At 40.2% G+C, this 14,439-nt stretch overlaps 2 protein-coding genes and 1 pseudogene across 2 annotated transcripts; 1 reads left to right on the forward strand and 2 right to left on the reverse strand.

Moving 5' to 3' along the window:
* Nucleotides 1–207: 207 nt before the first annotated feature.
* LOC147494575 (uncharacterized) lies at nucleotides 208–1,380 on the forward strand (annotated as a pseudogene).
* Nucleotides 1,381–5,648: 4,268 nt separating this feature from the next.
* On the reverse strand, nucleotides 5,649–8,877 carry LOC147494576 (uncharacterized). Its single transcript, XM_086568177.1, has 7 exons — nucleotides 8,840–8,877; nucleotides 8,620–8,752; nucleotides 8,370–8,463; nucleotides 7,143–7,352; nucleotides 6,399–6,867; nucleotides 6,016–6,207; nucleotides 5,649–5,915 (listed from the first exon to the last, which is right to left on the reverse strand). The coding sequence occupies exons 1-5, from the start codon at nucleotides 8,875–8,877 to the stop codon at nucleotides 6,494–6,496; spliced, it is 849 nt and encodes a 282-aa protein (XP_086424303.1). The 3' UTR covers nucleotides 5,649–5,915; nucleotides 6,016–6,207; nucleotides 6,399–6,493.
* A 118-nt stretch (nucleotides 8,878–8,995) lies between these two features.
* LOC147494577 (sec-independent protein translocase protein TATC, chloroplastic-like) lies at nucleotides 8,996–13,472 on the reverse strand. Its single transcript, XM_086569035.1, is given in 5 exon segments — nucleotides 8,996–9,442; nucleotides 10,011–10,301; nucleotides 10,446–10,490; nucleotides 10,492–10,754; nucleotides 13,164–13,472. Coding segments are annotated over 5 exon segments (1,080 nt in total). The 5' UTR covers nucleotides 13,435–13,472; the 3' UTR covers nucleotides 8,996–9,232.
* Between the last annotated feature and the right edge of the window lie 967 nt (nucleotides 13,473–14,439).

The raw sequence follows: 14,439 nt of genomic DNA on the forward strand, positions 1-14,439 counted from the left end.
GTGCTGGCGAACGATTGGAAATATCACTAGGTGGGTGAGCAAAAATGGGGCAGCCAACACTATTTGGGGTTTGGGAAAACCAAGTAAAGAGGGCACCTTTCCAGAGAATAGGGAAAAGAAGTCGTAACAGAGAGAGGAGAAGGGTTCGAGTCGAGATTGGGTGTGGGAAAGAGAAAGCTCAGAGGCCCAGGCTGTCGTCTTGGTAAGATGCAAGAGCGTAGAGACCCAAGTGCTAACGCCATGAAGGCCTCGGTTGCGGTTATCAAGGGTGAAATGGTTGAGGAAACAAGGGCAGTGGAAAGAATGTCAAGGATCCGAATGGTGTTGGGCGCTAGACAGTTTGAGGAATGAGAAGTCGATCAGCTGAAGAGGATGGGGTCTGCCCACAATTTTATAGACCTGCCAAGTATTTCTTCATCCATATACAGTGTGGAACTTTCAAGTAGACTGCGTTCGTTCCTTGTTGCATGCCCACCTACAGGGCCCTCTCCTCCTGTAGTAGAACTTGTAGTTGCAGCTGCGGATTTTCAGAAAGATCTTGCCAGCTGGAATATCAATCCTATAAAAGGAGGAGTTGATGTGAAGGAATTGTTTCACTTATACATCATCCTCTGGATTCAAGATAAGTGACTATCACTACTTGAGTCCTGCAAATTAGACAAGACGTTGAGAAGGCAATTGTGGAGGCTTTGGAGAAACAGTGTTCAGACGTTATATCACCTTTGAAGGACAATCTGGCTCCTAAGAAATTTGGGTTTAGATACATCCAGAAACTTGCTAAGCGTACCGACTGCGTCTATTCTGTCCCTGAAGAGTTGGGAATCCTTTTGAACTCCATGAAGAGAATTCTTGATGTGCTGCGGCCAAGGATAGAAACCCAATTAAGGTCATGGGGTTCTTGTATACCAAATGGTGGAAGCCGTTATGCTGAGATCCAAGTTTAGGGACTGGCTACAAGCGATTGGGGAGAAACTTGCAGATAATTCAAGAATGCAGAGTGCAACAAAATTGAAAATGATCATCCAATCTTCGAAGGGCCCAGATGTTCGGAGCCGAATGCAGCTCCTGAAGGACCAGATATCAACTACAATTGATCGCCTCCCATATCGTCTTTTGGTGCATGTATTTGTAGCTATTTGTCGTGGCTACTGGAATCGAATGGGTCAGGATGTGTTAGGTTTCTCGAAGAATCGGAAAGACAACAGAGTGTGGTACAAAGGATCAAAAATTACTGTTGCTGGTACAAAACCCGTTACGCCAAAAATTACCTTTCAGGAACCATCAGAGCCATTTCATCCGTCATGGTTTTTGGTTCAGGAACATAATTTCCACGTAAGTGTTCCTATGCAGTTAAGTGAATGGGGACTAACCTCGTCTTAATTCAGCACTTACTCATGGGAAACTCATCATTTATCAACTGGAAGTCAAGAATCTCAACCATGGCCGCTGTATAGAGTGAGAAATTGGTTGAACCGACGTACCTCGAGTCCGCGGAATGGAGTCGGTCAATAACAGAATCCATTTCTTTTCAGCAAGATACTTCTTGCAAAGATATTCAAAAGTGTGTCTTTGCAATTATCGAAATGGGAGCAACAAGTGTGAGACGGAATAGCTGGGAGAGCAGGAACAGCGACAGAGACTGTAGCATCGATGGTATGGTCAGCAAGTCAGGTTAGGCCGTGGACGGATCTGATTTTAGGGCAGGTTGTATATTCTATTTTGATGTGATTGGAATCTGAGCTGGGTATCTGATTCGGGCGCGTGGGATTCTATGGATGGTGGAAGTTTTGGGTTGGCTACTTGTGAATCGCCAATGGCGTTAAGGCTGAAATTGTAGTGCAGCTGATTCTAGTTTACCGATCGATTTGTTAGGTGGCAATTATACTCTGAAGAATGAAAAGGGCATGAATGGGTGTCCTAATTAACACTTGGGGGCATGGCCGAGTTGTCTCCGGATACGCTTCGAGCTATCTGATATCGACGGCTGAATGATTTTGAGGCAAAGGAACAAGGAGATCCAGAGTTTGAGATTGAGTTATGCGGATTGGAGCGTCCAAATATGAATGGTAAGTTGATTGCAAAAGAGATGAAGAGACATACCGCGGCAGGTAACTTCTTATGTTGTTGTCATGAACATAATAGACGGACGAGTGGTGACTCAGTCTTCGACCAGTGTTGCACTGGGGGCAGGCAAGTCTTGTCCCCATCCTTGGTAGAGATATGTGTGGGGATAGAGTTGGGTTATCCCCAAACCTCATGATATTCCGCGAACCTACTCGCTCTGGGAGGTCGCGGACTATGAATGATAAACGTGGTTGTACACCTCAGGGTAAGACGGATGGTACACTATTTTGGAGCACATGATCGCCAATTATATTTGTATGCAAATATCTATGCTGAATTAATGTTCTTCGTTAAAACTCATGAGTTATTTGTGCAACACTCGAATATGAAAGTTTCAGGTTACAGAGAAAGATAAAGATTCGCAGAACAGAGTTGAAATTGAGCTGGTGTTGAGAGATGGATCCATCTCACCTCATTTACTACCGTATTTGCATACACTATATTGTCGTCAAAAAGTTTACTGTCTCCATTAAATGTGTATTGCATGATATAACATTGAGTTAGACCAGAGTCGAGCCCCGTACTAGATATACGGAGAACCTCAGGGTCTTTGTTTAGTTTTTCAATTAAAAGAGAGGAAGCTTGCTTTTACATATTGCTGAGTGAGCCGAGGAATGATAGTTTGTGTTGAATGTTATATCAATGAAATAGAGAGCATACTTCTTCCAATTGTTTCATGAGTATTGGGCTATGAACAAAAATAACTTGGGGGCAAACTGAACTGCCCCTATCAGGCTTCACAGCTGACCAAAGACAGCGGGGGGGATGAGCCCTTCGCGGACTAGATGTCCGAATAAAACTTGGGGGCAAACTGAGCTGTCCCCATTAGGCTTCACAGCTGACCAAAGACAGCGGGGGGGATGAGCCCTTCGTGGACCGCAGTGTCCGAATCAAGTTTGGGGCAAAATGAGCTGCCTATAAGCCAGAGAGCGGGGGGGGATGAGCCCTTCATGGACCGCAGTGTCGAATCAAGCTTGGGGCAAAATGAGCTGCCTATAAGCCGAGAGAGGGGGATGAGCCCCTTCGTGGACCCTTGATGTCGAATCAAGCTTGGGGCAAAATGAGCGCCTTAAGCCCGAGAGAGTGGGGGGACGAAGCCCCCAAAAACATGATGTGGAGTGTTACAGAGCGCTGAGGAGAATGGGATGAGACCCTTATGGAGATGTTGACTGTTACGAATAAGAGCGAAGGGGTTGAGACCCTTCGCGGATATATTGTTGAGCTCTACAAAAGAGAAATGGAGGGGATGAGGCCCTTTGAGGACGTGATATTGAGTTCCATGGGTAAGTGCGAAGGGGGTGAGACCTTTCGTAGACAATAGGTGAGTTGGAAGAGTGAGAGCGAAAGGGATGCGACCCTTCGCGGATATTCTAATGAGTTCTATGTACGAGAACCGATTGATTGAGACACTTTGCAGAGATGATGATTGATTGTGAAGAGTGAGGGCCAAGGGGAAAAGACCCATCGTGAACTAGAGTAAGGAATCACGAATCAAGTAAGTAGAGGATATCTCGGACCCCTGAACAGAGTTCGTCGCGTGGTTCCGGGGGCCGAGAGGGGGCATCTGTATCGGCTAAATTCATGACTATCAGGATGACACGTCTCATGGACGGAGGTAACATAAGGCACAAGGGAGAGAGAGCATAGGATCCAGTCCGCAAAACATTAAAGGGACGTGGACTCCAGAGAGACAGAGGGGCAAGGAGGGGTTCAGTGACTCAAGAAGATGTAAGATAGTGAAATCGGTGTCAGGTGTACAATATCCAGTCCGCGATAAGGAATGCGAGAGGTGGACAGTTAGAAGAGGAGAGAGCGGTTACGAGAGAAAGAAAGGAGATGAGAATAAGAGGGGCGGTTACGAGAGAAAGAAGAGACGGGTAGGAGTAGAGAACTACGGCGGCACAGCTTGATCCCCCGGAGAATCGGGGGTACGTAGGCAGCCCTAAACGGGTTCAGCTGAAAGGTTCACAAGAGAGAGAGTCTCATCTTCGAGAAGAGACAGAGGAGATTGGAGGTGTGAGGTTAAAAGGTATGAACAGGGTTCACACAGGCACCGATGTTGTTTTGATGCAAGAAGGCAAACCATTGGTATATACTAGCAAATCTTTATGTGACAGAAATCAAGGTTTATCAACCTATGAAAAGGAGATGCATGCTGTGATACATGCAGTTAATAAATGGCAGGCCATATATCCTTGGTCGCCATTTTAAAATTCGGACCGACCATGAAAGTCTTCGCTATTTTCTACACGCTAAAGCAACAACCCCTGCACAGCAAAAATGGGTTATAAAGTTACTTGGGTATGATTATGAGATGGGCGTGGTGTTGATAACAAGGTGGCTGATGCATTATCAAGACAACATGATAATCAAGAACTTCTGGCTATATCTTTTCCACAAATGACTTGGTTGGAAGACTTGAAAACTTCTGTCCAAGAAGACTCATGGGTTCAGACAGAGCTGCAATAGATTGGAAATGGACATTCTGACAAGTTTACCAATGAAAATGGAGTTCTCAAGTACAAGGGCTCTTTGGTGCTCGGACCAAATTCAACCTGGCTATCACATATTTTGCAAGAATTCCGTGATTCCGCTGCTGCAGGCCACTCAGGTTATTTACGAACCTATCATCGTGTTAAGCGTTCATTCTATTAGCGGGGTATGCGTCGCTTCATTCGTGATTATGTTACTCCGTGTGATATTTGTCAAAAGAATAAGTCTAAACCAGTTGCTTCACCTGGTTTACTCCAACCTCTGCCTATACCCACTATAATATGGACTGATGTTTCCATGGATTTTATCGAAGGGCTACCGGTTTCAAATGGGAAGAGTGTTATCATGGTGGTTGTTGATTGCCTATCTAAATATGCACATTTTGTTGCTGTTTCTCGTCCTTAAAATGCTTCAGTCATTGCTCATGTTTACATTGACAACATCTTCAAATTACATGGAATGCCAAATACCATTGTAAGTGATCGAGGTGCGGTTTTCACCAGTAGCTTTTGTAAGTGATCCAAGTAAAATGCATCGAGATTCTATGCTTAAACGCTGTGGGAGTGGTGTAACACAATATGGTACCTACAATTTTCCTTTTGAAAATACATTTCGGTGGCAATACTATCATCTTCGCAAGAAATCGATCACCAGTGAACCAACAGTGTGGTTCGTTTCAAGAATTATGTTAACTGATTTCTCTTACCCAAATTTCTCATCTAAAATTAGATGCCAAGAATAGTGAACCGTTTGTGAATTTGTATTACGGGTGAATAATTATGACGCTAGTTATATTTACCAGCGACAAAGGGTTGCTTTCGAAACCAAGCATAACAGTCACAACTGTTCAACCGACGACGGAGTAGTGCAGTTATACTTTTTTAATCATTTGCAAAAATTAAACAAATGCTGTGGTGAATGGTGATGCTATTGCTAGGCATATTTACCACCACTCCATATTATTCCTCATAAAACAGTTTCTCTAGCTGAATTAAATCAAGATAATGTTACGATAAACAAACAAACAAATAAGCCCTGAATCTATCCACTGTTACGATAAACAAGATATCAAATACCCGAGTAAATAGTTCACCTAAAAAAATTGACTTCCAGACAGCAAAAACGCATGCCTGGTTACATTGAAACCAAAAATCTTAGAACTGTTGCATATAAAAGTCCAATAACAATTGAGCAAACCTCAAGTCCTGCAAATTCTACCTATCTTTGAGCTCTTGTTCAAACTGAAGCAATTTTTCTCTGATGGGTTGCCCTCTTTGAGCTCTTGTTCAAAGTTCAACCTGAAACACCATAAGTTACTGATTTAATCTGCATAAAAAATTTCAATTTCAACATATCTTAATATAATCTGTCAAAAATGACCCACGATATAAGAATTACCTCGTGTAACCTGGGAAAGAATATCTTAAGCTGTGTCTTATCTTGGGTCAAGAGCTTTGGCTTTTCTGCAATGTCAATGTTGTCCTGAGCAACTTCAACATCTTCTTCCCACTCTCACCTCAGGCGAACTAGATAATGCTCCTTAGCCTTCTCGAGTCTCAATCTCCCTCCTTTCCATACACATCCGTTATACTGCCATATTATCAAGTTCAACACAACACAGTATCAACCTAAATGCAATGATATGTACAAGTAAATAAATGAAATGAAAGGGGGGGAGGGGGGGAATATATATATATATATATATATATATATATATATATATATATCCCTATCTTCAGCTCGGTCAGTATATATATATATATATATATATATATATTGACCGAGGGACTGAGGGACTTATCCGAGGAAGGTTGGAAATCCACGTAAGCAAAACTACGGCTGCTGGTTTTAACAAACTCAATGGATTTAACTGTCCCTAGAGACAAGAACGTCTTTTGTAAATCAGCCTCTGTTTCTCTCCTAATCCTCCAACGAAGATTCTCATTGGTGCCTTCACCTCTTCTTCTTCGTTCAAATCATCACCAAGGTCATCTTCACTTGAACTGTGATTACTGTGGGACTCATGGGAAGTTTCAGCAGCAGCAGCCCTATCAAGAGCATCATCTACTGGATCATTATTACCTGGCTTCAGCTCCTTCAGCTCACACACTACATCCTTCACAGATACTGCTGCCTGTGTTATGCCTTGCCCAATGGCTGTGTAGTTTGTGGTGGGAGTCTTCTTCAGGGACTCACAAGCCTCCCACACAGTGCCAGCTAGCGGCAGGATAAGAGTCAAACTGCGAGTATCTGCACATCAATTTTTAAAAGTTCAATCATCGCATTCCTACAAACAAGTCTCACACTTTCAATTTGCAAACAACAACAAGTGCATTCATCTAAAAAAAAATAACAAGAAGAAACTTTTACCATGTAGCAATGCTATAGAAAAGCTAAAGCAATTAAGCACCTAAGAAAAGGAGAAGAAGAACAAAAGACCAAGATGCAGTTCCATCCATTATATCTCCAGATATTTATACAAATCAGATGTTGTTGAAAAGACAGGCAAAGAAGGAGAATATTACCATACGATAAGACTGCCTCTCTCAAAAATGTTAAACTGCACTCAACAACTTTCTTTGCAGATGCATGGATACAGGAAGAAAGAGTAGGTCCAGTACCAACTTTAGTCCCAAGAGAAAGCAGGAGGAGCCCCTGAAGCATTTTGAAGTAAACACTCATGTTTTCTTCCAGTGCTTGCAATTCTGTCGTTGCCTCTTTCCATAGCAACCCAGCTGTATAGGAAACAACCATGAGTAATGACTTGCAACCATGAGGAATGACTTGATTCCAGAAGTACATGTATACATAGTAACTTTCCTGGCTAACTCAGTTGTCTAAAAAGACTAAAATCAATATGTGATTAAGATGGGAAGTGATCATAAAACAGGGAGAAGATGAACCATTAGAAATTACCTTTATTTTCTTTTTCATCAACATGATTGAAATGTATGCCACGTACAATGCTAAGCTCAATAGCAATTGGGAAATCAACTTGAGATATAACTATGTTGATTTTCCCTAACATACATTTAAAATTAAGTTCCCACTCAATTTATATGCTAAAAATATAAGATAAAAAGTAGTGAGATAAAATAAGGAGCGTCCCCGAGTTTTTTGCTACCCAATAATGTAATCTTGAGTAGTAACACGAGATGGCCCTAAGTTGTGCCAGGGTATTTCCATAAGATGAACACTAGTCCTGGAAAGAGCAGGATAACACCGTTTCTTATTGCTAGGATTTTTTTCTTACCTGAGAGAAGGCTATACTGGGAGCAACACATGGGGATACTTGTTAGCAGCCCGAGACCATGGAATACTTTAAAGCCATGAAGAAATAGCTACAATTAATGACCACTTCAAAACAGAATACTAATGGAACTTTGAGAGCACATTGTGGTGGTGTGGGACTACACAGTTTGATGCTAAAAGTCAACATTTACGTTCCTTTATAAGCAACATGGCGCACTTCCCTCATAGACCTTCCCCAACATCCTACCACATTTCTCTATGCTTACATTCGCAGAACCCGCACCCACAAATAATTTCTCAACTAAAACAGTAAAGAAGCCACACTTAATTACTTAATCCAAATGCAACCATCATACCATCAATTAAATTCATGCCTCACCTCTCATTATTAACAACGTACAGAACAAAATTACTTCTATACCTACCCCCCACAAACAGATACTAAAGGTATTACTCCAAGTACATATGAAAAGACAAAAAAAAAAAATAGAGAATAATACCTATTGTAGCCTGTTTTGATACTTGGTCTGCCATTGCAACCACTTGTTCCCATGGTACTTTATCAAGTGTAGAAGCAGGTGCTTCTTGAAACAACTACAGTAACAAAAACAAGCATAACAATAATATAATAAGAAACAACAACATACAAAGTAGGAAAAAAAAACATACTTTCTAACAAAAAGAATACTCAAAATACAATTTTGAAAAGATGGGCAGGCAAGAAAGAATAAGTTATGAAATAGGCTTTACCTGAATAGTCTCTTGAATACCATCTGTATATGATTTCAGAGTTCGAGTAAGGTACCTTTTTCCAGCCTCCCCATTTTTTTTTTCCTGTTTTTTTCCAGCCCAATAATAGGACCAATCCCATGATGCAATTGGGCTTGAACAACGAGAAAATAGAAAAAAAGTTCTAAGTTTACAAATATGTCGTAATTCCAACAAAGTGAAATTTCAAAACGTCTTTAACACAATCTTGAGTGTGACTATGCGAGATAATACACGCATTTCACTTAAGAATGTAAACACTGTGGAAGCATGGGTGGTATGCACTATGCACTGATGGTGTATGTAAACAAACAAATTTCTTAAAAGGGACAAATCAAAGTTTTTCCACACTTAGAGATGCTAAAGAAGTTTACTGTCCCTACTATTTTATATGAAGATTTAGGTTACATATAAAATGAATTTATGCCATTCCCCTTTCACAGCAATGTCAAGAAGGAATACAACAATTTGACATTATCTGCTATATGATAAATACTCAAAGTAAACAGGCATATTGTGTATAATATGGCAGTGTTGATGAAAAGAAAACTATGTTCTTGGCATGAAGTAATGCAGCGCAGCATCCACCATCCAGTTAACGTCCAGTTAGTTTTGCCATCCATGCACCGCCCAAGTAGAGACCCAAAAGAGGTCCTGCTAACAGCATCTGTGTCAGCGGATCAGTTGACGGTGTGAGAACAGCTGCTACAACAACTGCACCAACCACAACATATCTCCAAATTGACAACATTTGGTCTCCGGTCACTAAACCTACTTGTCCCAATAGAAGTTGTATAACGGGAACCTGGAAAAAGAAATACGACTCTTAAATAAACAAGGATTTCCTTAAATAGGTGACCGCATGATGATAAAAGATGGAATTATCCAACAACTCTAATCATGATAAAAAGATAAAAAGATTCCTCCAGAAACAAATATCCAAAGAATCAACATCTATTGTTATGAAATTAATGACTATGTGTCCCTCGAATTTGTGCTGGCTAGATAAGGAGGCAACTATGCTGTAATATGTATCCTTATTGTACGACTATTAGGTTCACAAGTTCCAGAAAAAAGACATCATGTTCTTGGAAGAATTTCCATAGTTCCCTTAAAGGAATGCTGAAGGAGGTGCCCCTTAGTGGAGGCACCATAAAGCTGCCCATCCAAATGACAGCTTTTTTGTGGATTCCAAAACAAGTACTTCACTTTTATAATTTGGAGATATAGGAATCCACAAAAACCTTATCGTTTATACGGGTATATTTTTGGGATATCTCTCCGCATTTCTCTTTTTCCTGTGTCTGAGAGAACTGATTCTTGTTTCCTTTTTGAATCTCCCTGGTAAATGATAATCTTATGTTGCTACATACCTGGAAAGACAAGCCTGTGCTGAACATGAGAACAAGTACAAATTCAAAGTACTGATCGATGGACCATAGTGATTCCACCACCCCTTCCGCATAGGTGACAAAGAAATTCAAGGCTGCTGGAGTGAGAACTGAGTAGGAGAAGAAAATACCGGCATAGAAAAGCACCGAGGAGCCTAAAACAATTGGCCCCAAGAACCTTCTCTCGGAGCTCGTGAGACCTGGAAGAACAAAGGCTATGATCTCATACAGAATGATTGGGCTCCCTAAGAGAAGCCCACAGTAGCCAGATACCTGCCATAGTGCCATTGAAGACATTACAGTAATGAGTTTTCGTAATTCACAAACAGAAATAAATATTCATTATTCCATGTATGTGATCATTTGTATGGACATTTGATTTCTAATTATTGACAAAAAGAAATTGTCCGCTGTTACCTTCACAGTAGTAAAGAAAAACTCTCCAGGAGCTAGTTGTAGAAAGCTTAACTCCCTGGGATTTAACAGGGGCTTCAAGGATCATAATCAGTTCTTTAGAAAATGCAAAGCATCCCAACATGGCAGCTCCCACTGCCAACACCGACACAAATAACCTCTGGCGTAGCTCTTCAAGGTGATCAAATAGGCTCATTTCTTTATCATCTGGGAGCAGCTCTTTACTAGGATAGAGAAAATCATAAACGGAATTTGACCCTTCTGCTTGATCAGCATTTTCTATAGCTCCATCTTCTAAGTTGTCTCCAGGGTCTACAGTTCAAACAAGAAGAACATTAAAAACTGATAACAAAAAGGAGTTAAATTCTTTCTATAAACAAGTTCACAACATGCATATAAAGGACTTGGACAGAGAAAAGAGGGGGGGACGCAGATTCAAGTGGCCAAGAAACTATAATAGGAAGTACGATCAGAACAGGAGATGCAGAAATCAACTTTGGTGATCTACATTTAGATCATATCGGAGGGCGATGTCATGATGAAAGCATATGAGGAAAATACACTTCGCGTAACAACCGTGAAAGATATCAGATTCACTATGGTAGAAACCATATCAGCGAGTTTCCCTACAAAGTTATGTGATTCTTTCTAAAAGTTATGTGATTCGTTCTAAAAGAAAGTTTTGGGTGTTGCGACTAAAGTACTAAACAAATGAAGAATCCTTCTTTTCTTTGTTTGTTTTCTAATTAGCCATTACATCATTTTTTTATGGCCTCCAAATCATACTTTTGAGCTTAGGAGACAAGAAAGGAGGGGGTGGGGGGCTCAATGTCATTAGATGTGTATTCCAACTGTTATTAGGGGAGCCTATTTTCCTAACTCTGTGAAAATAAAGCAGTACTCTGTTATTGTTCACCAATAAAAGAGGAACATCAACGGAGCAGTAAACCATCACCCTTTTCATACATCATGCTCTTCGAACCCCAACCTCAGGGAAGTAGCAAACTTTGATTACGGTCTGTATATGATTTTGCAGTGATTGGGATTGTGCTACTTATTTTCACAGGATCGGATATGGAACGTACTAATTTGCATGAACATATTACATATACAAGTTCATATAGTCTAACAATGAGCGAAACTCACTAGGTTGTACTTACCATGGAGGCAAATTAGAAGGCATTTATTATATTTTCATATCCCCTAATTATGGAAATATGAAATTATACATGTATGGGGTGATTGGAGGATCAAGACAAAATTGCATTCACCCCTTCCATATTCAACAGGTTTCTTGCTGATGTCAGCACCATGGCTTTACATTCATTAGACACAGTCTGTGTAAACAATGATAGTAGTGATGGAGACATATAATAATACATGAGGACTTAGAGACTGCTATATCATTGATCATCATTTGGTGATTCCGTAGAGACTAGTTGGAGTTTATAACTGTGCATTGTGTACTCACCGCAGAATTGGCATGAAACATATCCCCACTCAGAGGTAATTCTATGTGAGACAGATACACTCAGCAGGAATTCAAGGACTTGTCCTATGACCTGAACATGTATCTCATGCCCCACAAGAAACTGTAAGCACCTTAAGAGTTCTGGATCGCAACTCTAAAAGATCAATAGTGGCTCCAAGTCTACACTTCTCTGTTACTCTGTAGTAGCTCCAAAATCTTCCAAAGGGAGAACGCTTGCAAGAGAAACAAAATTTTTGTAACAGCAGCTTCCAGATGTACAATACTCTACTCAGGTTCAATACCAGTTCTATAACTACAAGTACCTGAGACCCAATAACATTTCCTAATATGCTGAACACACTCAGCTAACCAAAAAAGATATCCTAAACTCCAAGAGAGTAGCACCTCTCTCCTGTTGTTGGCATTTGCAAATTCCCATATTGGGAATTTAAAGCCTCAGATAACAATATAAATCCAGGGCCGGGGCCGCTCCATTAATTTCCAATTGGTTTTGAGTTGGATTACCCAAATCTATTGCCTTTCTCTCACCCGAAACAGTACTATATCAATCCGCATCCTATATATTGTGCTTTCAAAATGGAATCTGAACCGACTACCAAACTCAGGTTTGATATCCTTGACTGACTGTTTGACACTCGAACTAGCCTCAAACTCCAAAATATCAACCTTCCCCACAGTCAATTGAAAGATACCGTCAAATGGGCACTGATTAAAAATGGAATCCACCTACCACCAACTAAGCTTTCATATTACCAGCGGTGTTTTTCCAAATACTACCTTGTCTTTTGGCAGAAAGAAATGTACCCTAGATCCACCCTATTTGCATGAAAATGTTACCATAAGATCGTGCCAACCAGAGATCACCTTGCTAGACTTATGCACATTAGTGGTCAAGCTTGTGAAGTATGTGGTATGGATAGAGAATCACTACACCATATCTACTAAATTGTCCCTTCACTTGAGCATTATATTTTAAATACTCCTTGTAATCTAAAACTACCCGCATTTCAGCATGTGCAGGTACAGAACTGGATTGACTTAACAATGGCTAATAAACACATTTCTGCATACAGTTCTATTGGCACCTTCGGCAACAGGTCACAGTAGCAAGGGGCCTAATGTTTTTGCCTTTTTGAGGTCATTGATTATAAAATCCAATAAAAATAATACCCTTTAATTAAAATAAACAAAATATGAATAAAAATCATTCCTTTAACAAAAAAACTTACCGGGCTTTTCTTCAAGAACAGAACCAACACCACCCAGCTGTTGTTTCTGTCCATTTAAGTCTTCAACAGCTGAACAAACAATCCTACCCAACCTCTTATAACTAATAAGTTGATTTGGAAAAAACTGATACTTATTATTAGTTCTTCTTCTTCTTGTGTTGCTGTTGAAATGAACAAAGCTTGTTGTTCTTTGTTTTGAGGTAAAGCAAGAGTTGTTGATATGGGGAGAGTGAGAAATGAGAGCAGTACTAGTACTAGTGCAACCCATCATCTGAAACAAAGCTTACAATTTTGTATGGAAGAATCTAAAATAATCACTGGTCTTCTGTTTTGCACTTGTTTGGCTGGTATTTTGAGACGCATCTCACTGCGTATGTTAGCGAGATTCCGTCAAGTGTAGCTATTGTGAGCCGTATTTTATCTTTGTTGTCTATGAGGCCCAATAAGGTTTGGTTGGGCTCGGTTAGGTATATATATGGGTCCGACTCTAAAACCCAATAGAAGGCTCAGGGAGTCAGGGGTAAACGATTACTATGAATTTCATGCAATTATCTAATTTGATGCTTAAAATTATCTAATTTGATGCACTACGTGCAGGGTTGCCCTTTGACAATGAAACATGGACCAAATTATGCCTGATGATGTTGTACTGGAACTAGGGGTGGGCAATGGGCCGGGTCGGGCTAGCCCGGCCCTAAACATTTAAAGCCCTTCAAATATTATGGGGTCGGGTCGGGCCCTAAAGTCAGCATATGGCCGGGTCGGGCGGGTCACAAGTCTAAACTTCAAGCCCTTACCCTACCCTAAGCCCTCTTTAAAGACTTTAGGGCCGGGCTTTAGAGGGCCTATATATATATTTTCTTTTTTACTACATCAGGTTTTTAAAACTCATTTATATTACAAAATGTCTAATAATCTACAAACTCAAAGTCCAACCAATCTAGTAATAATCTTGTATAAGTCCAAAAATTTAAAATGCACATCCACAATCTAATGAATCAAGTACATCGAGAGTTTGAATTTGTTCTTCCTCAGACTCAAACCTCACTAAAATTACATTTTAAATTGAAATACATAGACAAATAATTATATTATCATTTTAAAGGAAGAAGTAATAGATATAAAGAAGAAACATAATAGTTTTGGTTAAGGGTCATGGAAGTTGTTAAACTATTTGTAATATATGCATAAATTATTTCTATAATAGATTCAAACAAATATAATATTACATTTCTTCTAATTTAAAAGTGATTCAAGCTTTGTATATGGAAATGAA

This window comes from Coptis chinensis, chromosome 6, assembly GCF_015680905.1.
Source record: "Coptis chinensis isolate HL-2020 chromosome 6, ASM1568090v1, whole genome shotgun sequence".
Lineage (NCBI taxonomy): Eukaryota > Viridiplantae > Streptophyta > Magnoliopsida > Ranunculales > Ranunculaceae > Coptis > Coptis chinensis.

Coding starts and splice junctions, on each gene's coding strand:
- LOC147494576 (XM_086568177.1), bottom strand. CDS start 8,877: ATGCGTGTATTATCTCGCATAGTCACACTCAAGATTGT. Junction 7,353..8,369: donor ATCAAAACAGGCTACAATAG/GTATTATTCTCT, acceptor TTTCCTATACAG/CTGGGTTGCTATGGAAAGAG. Junction 6,868..7,142: donor AGAGGCAGTCTTATCGTATG/GTAATATTCTCC, acceptor ATTGATGTGCAG/ATACTCGCAGTTTGACTCTT.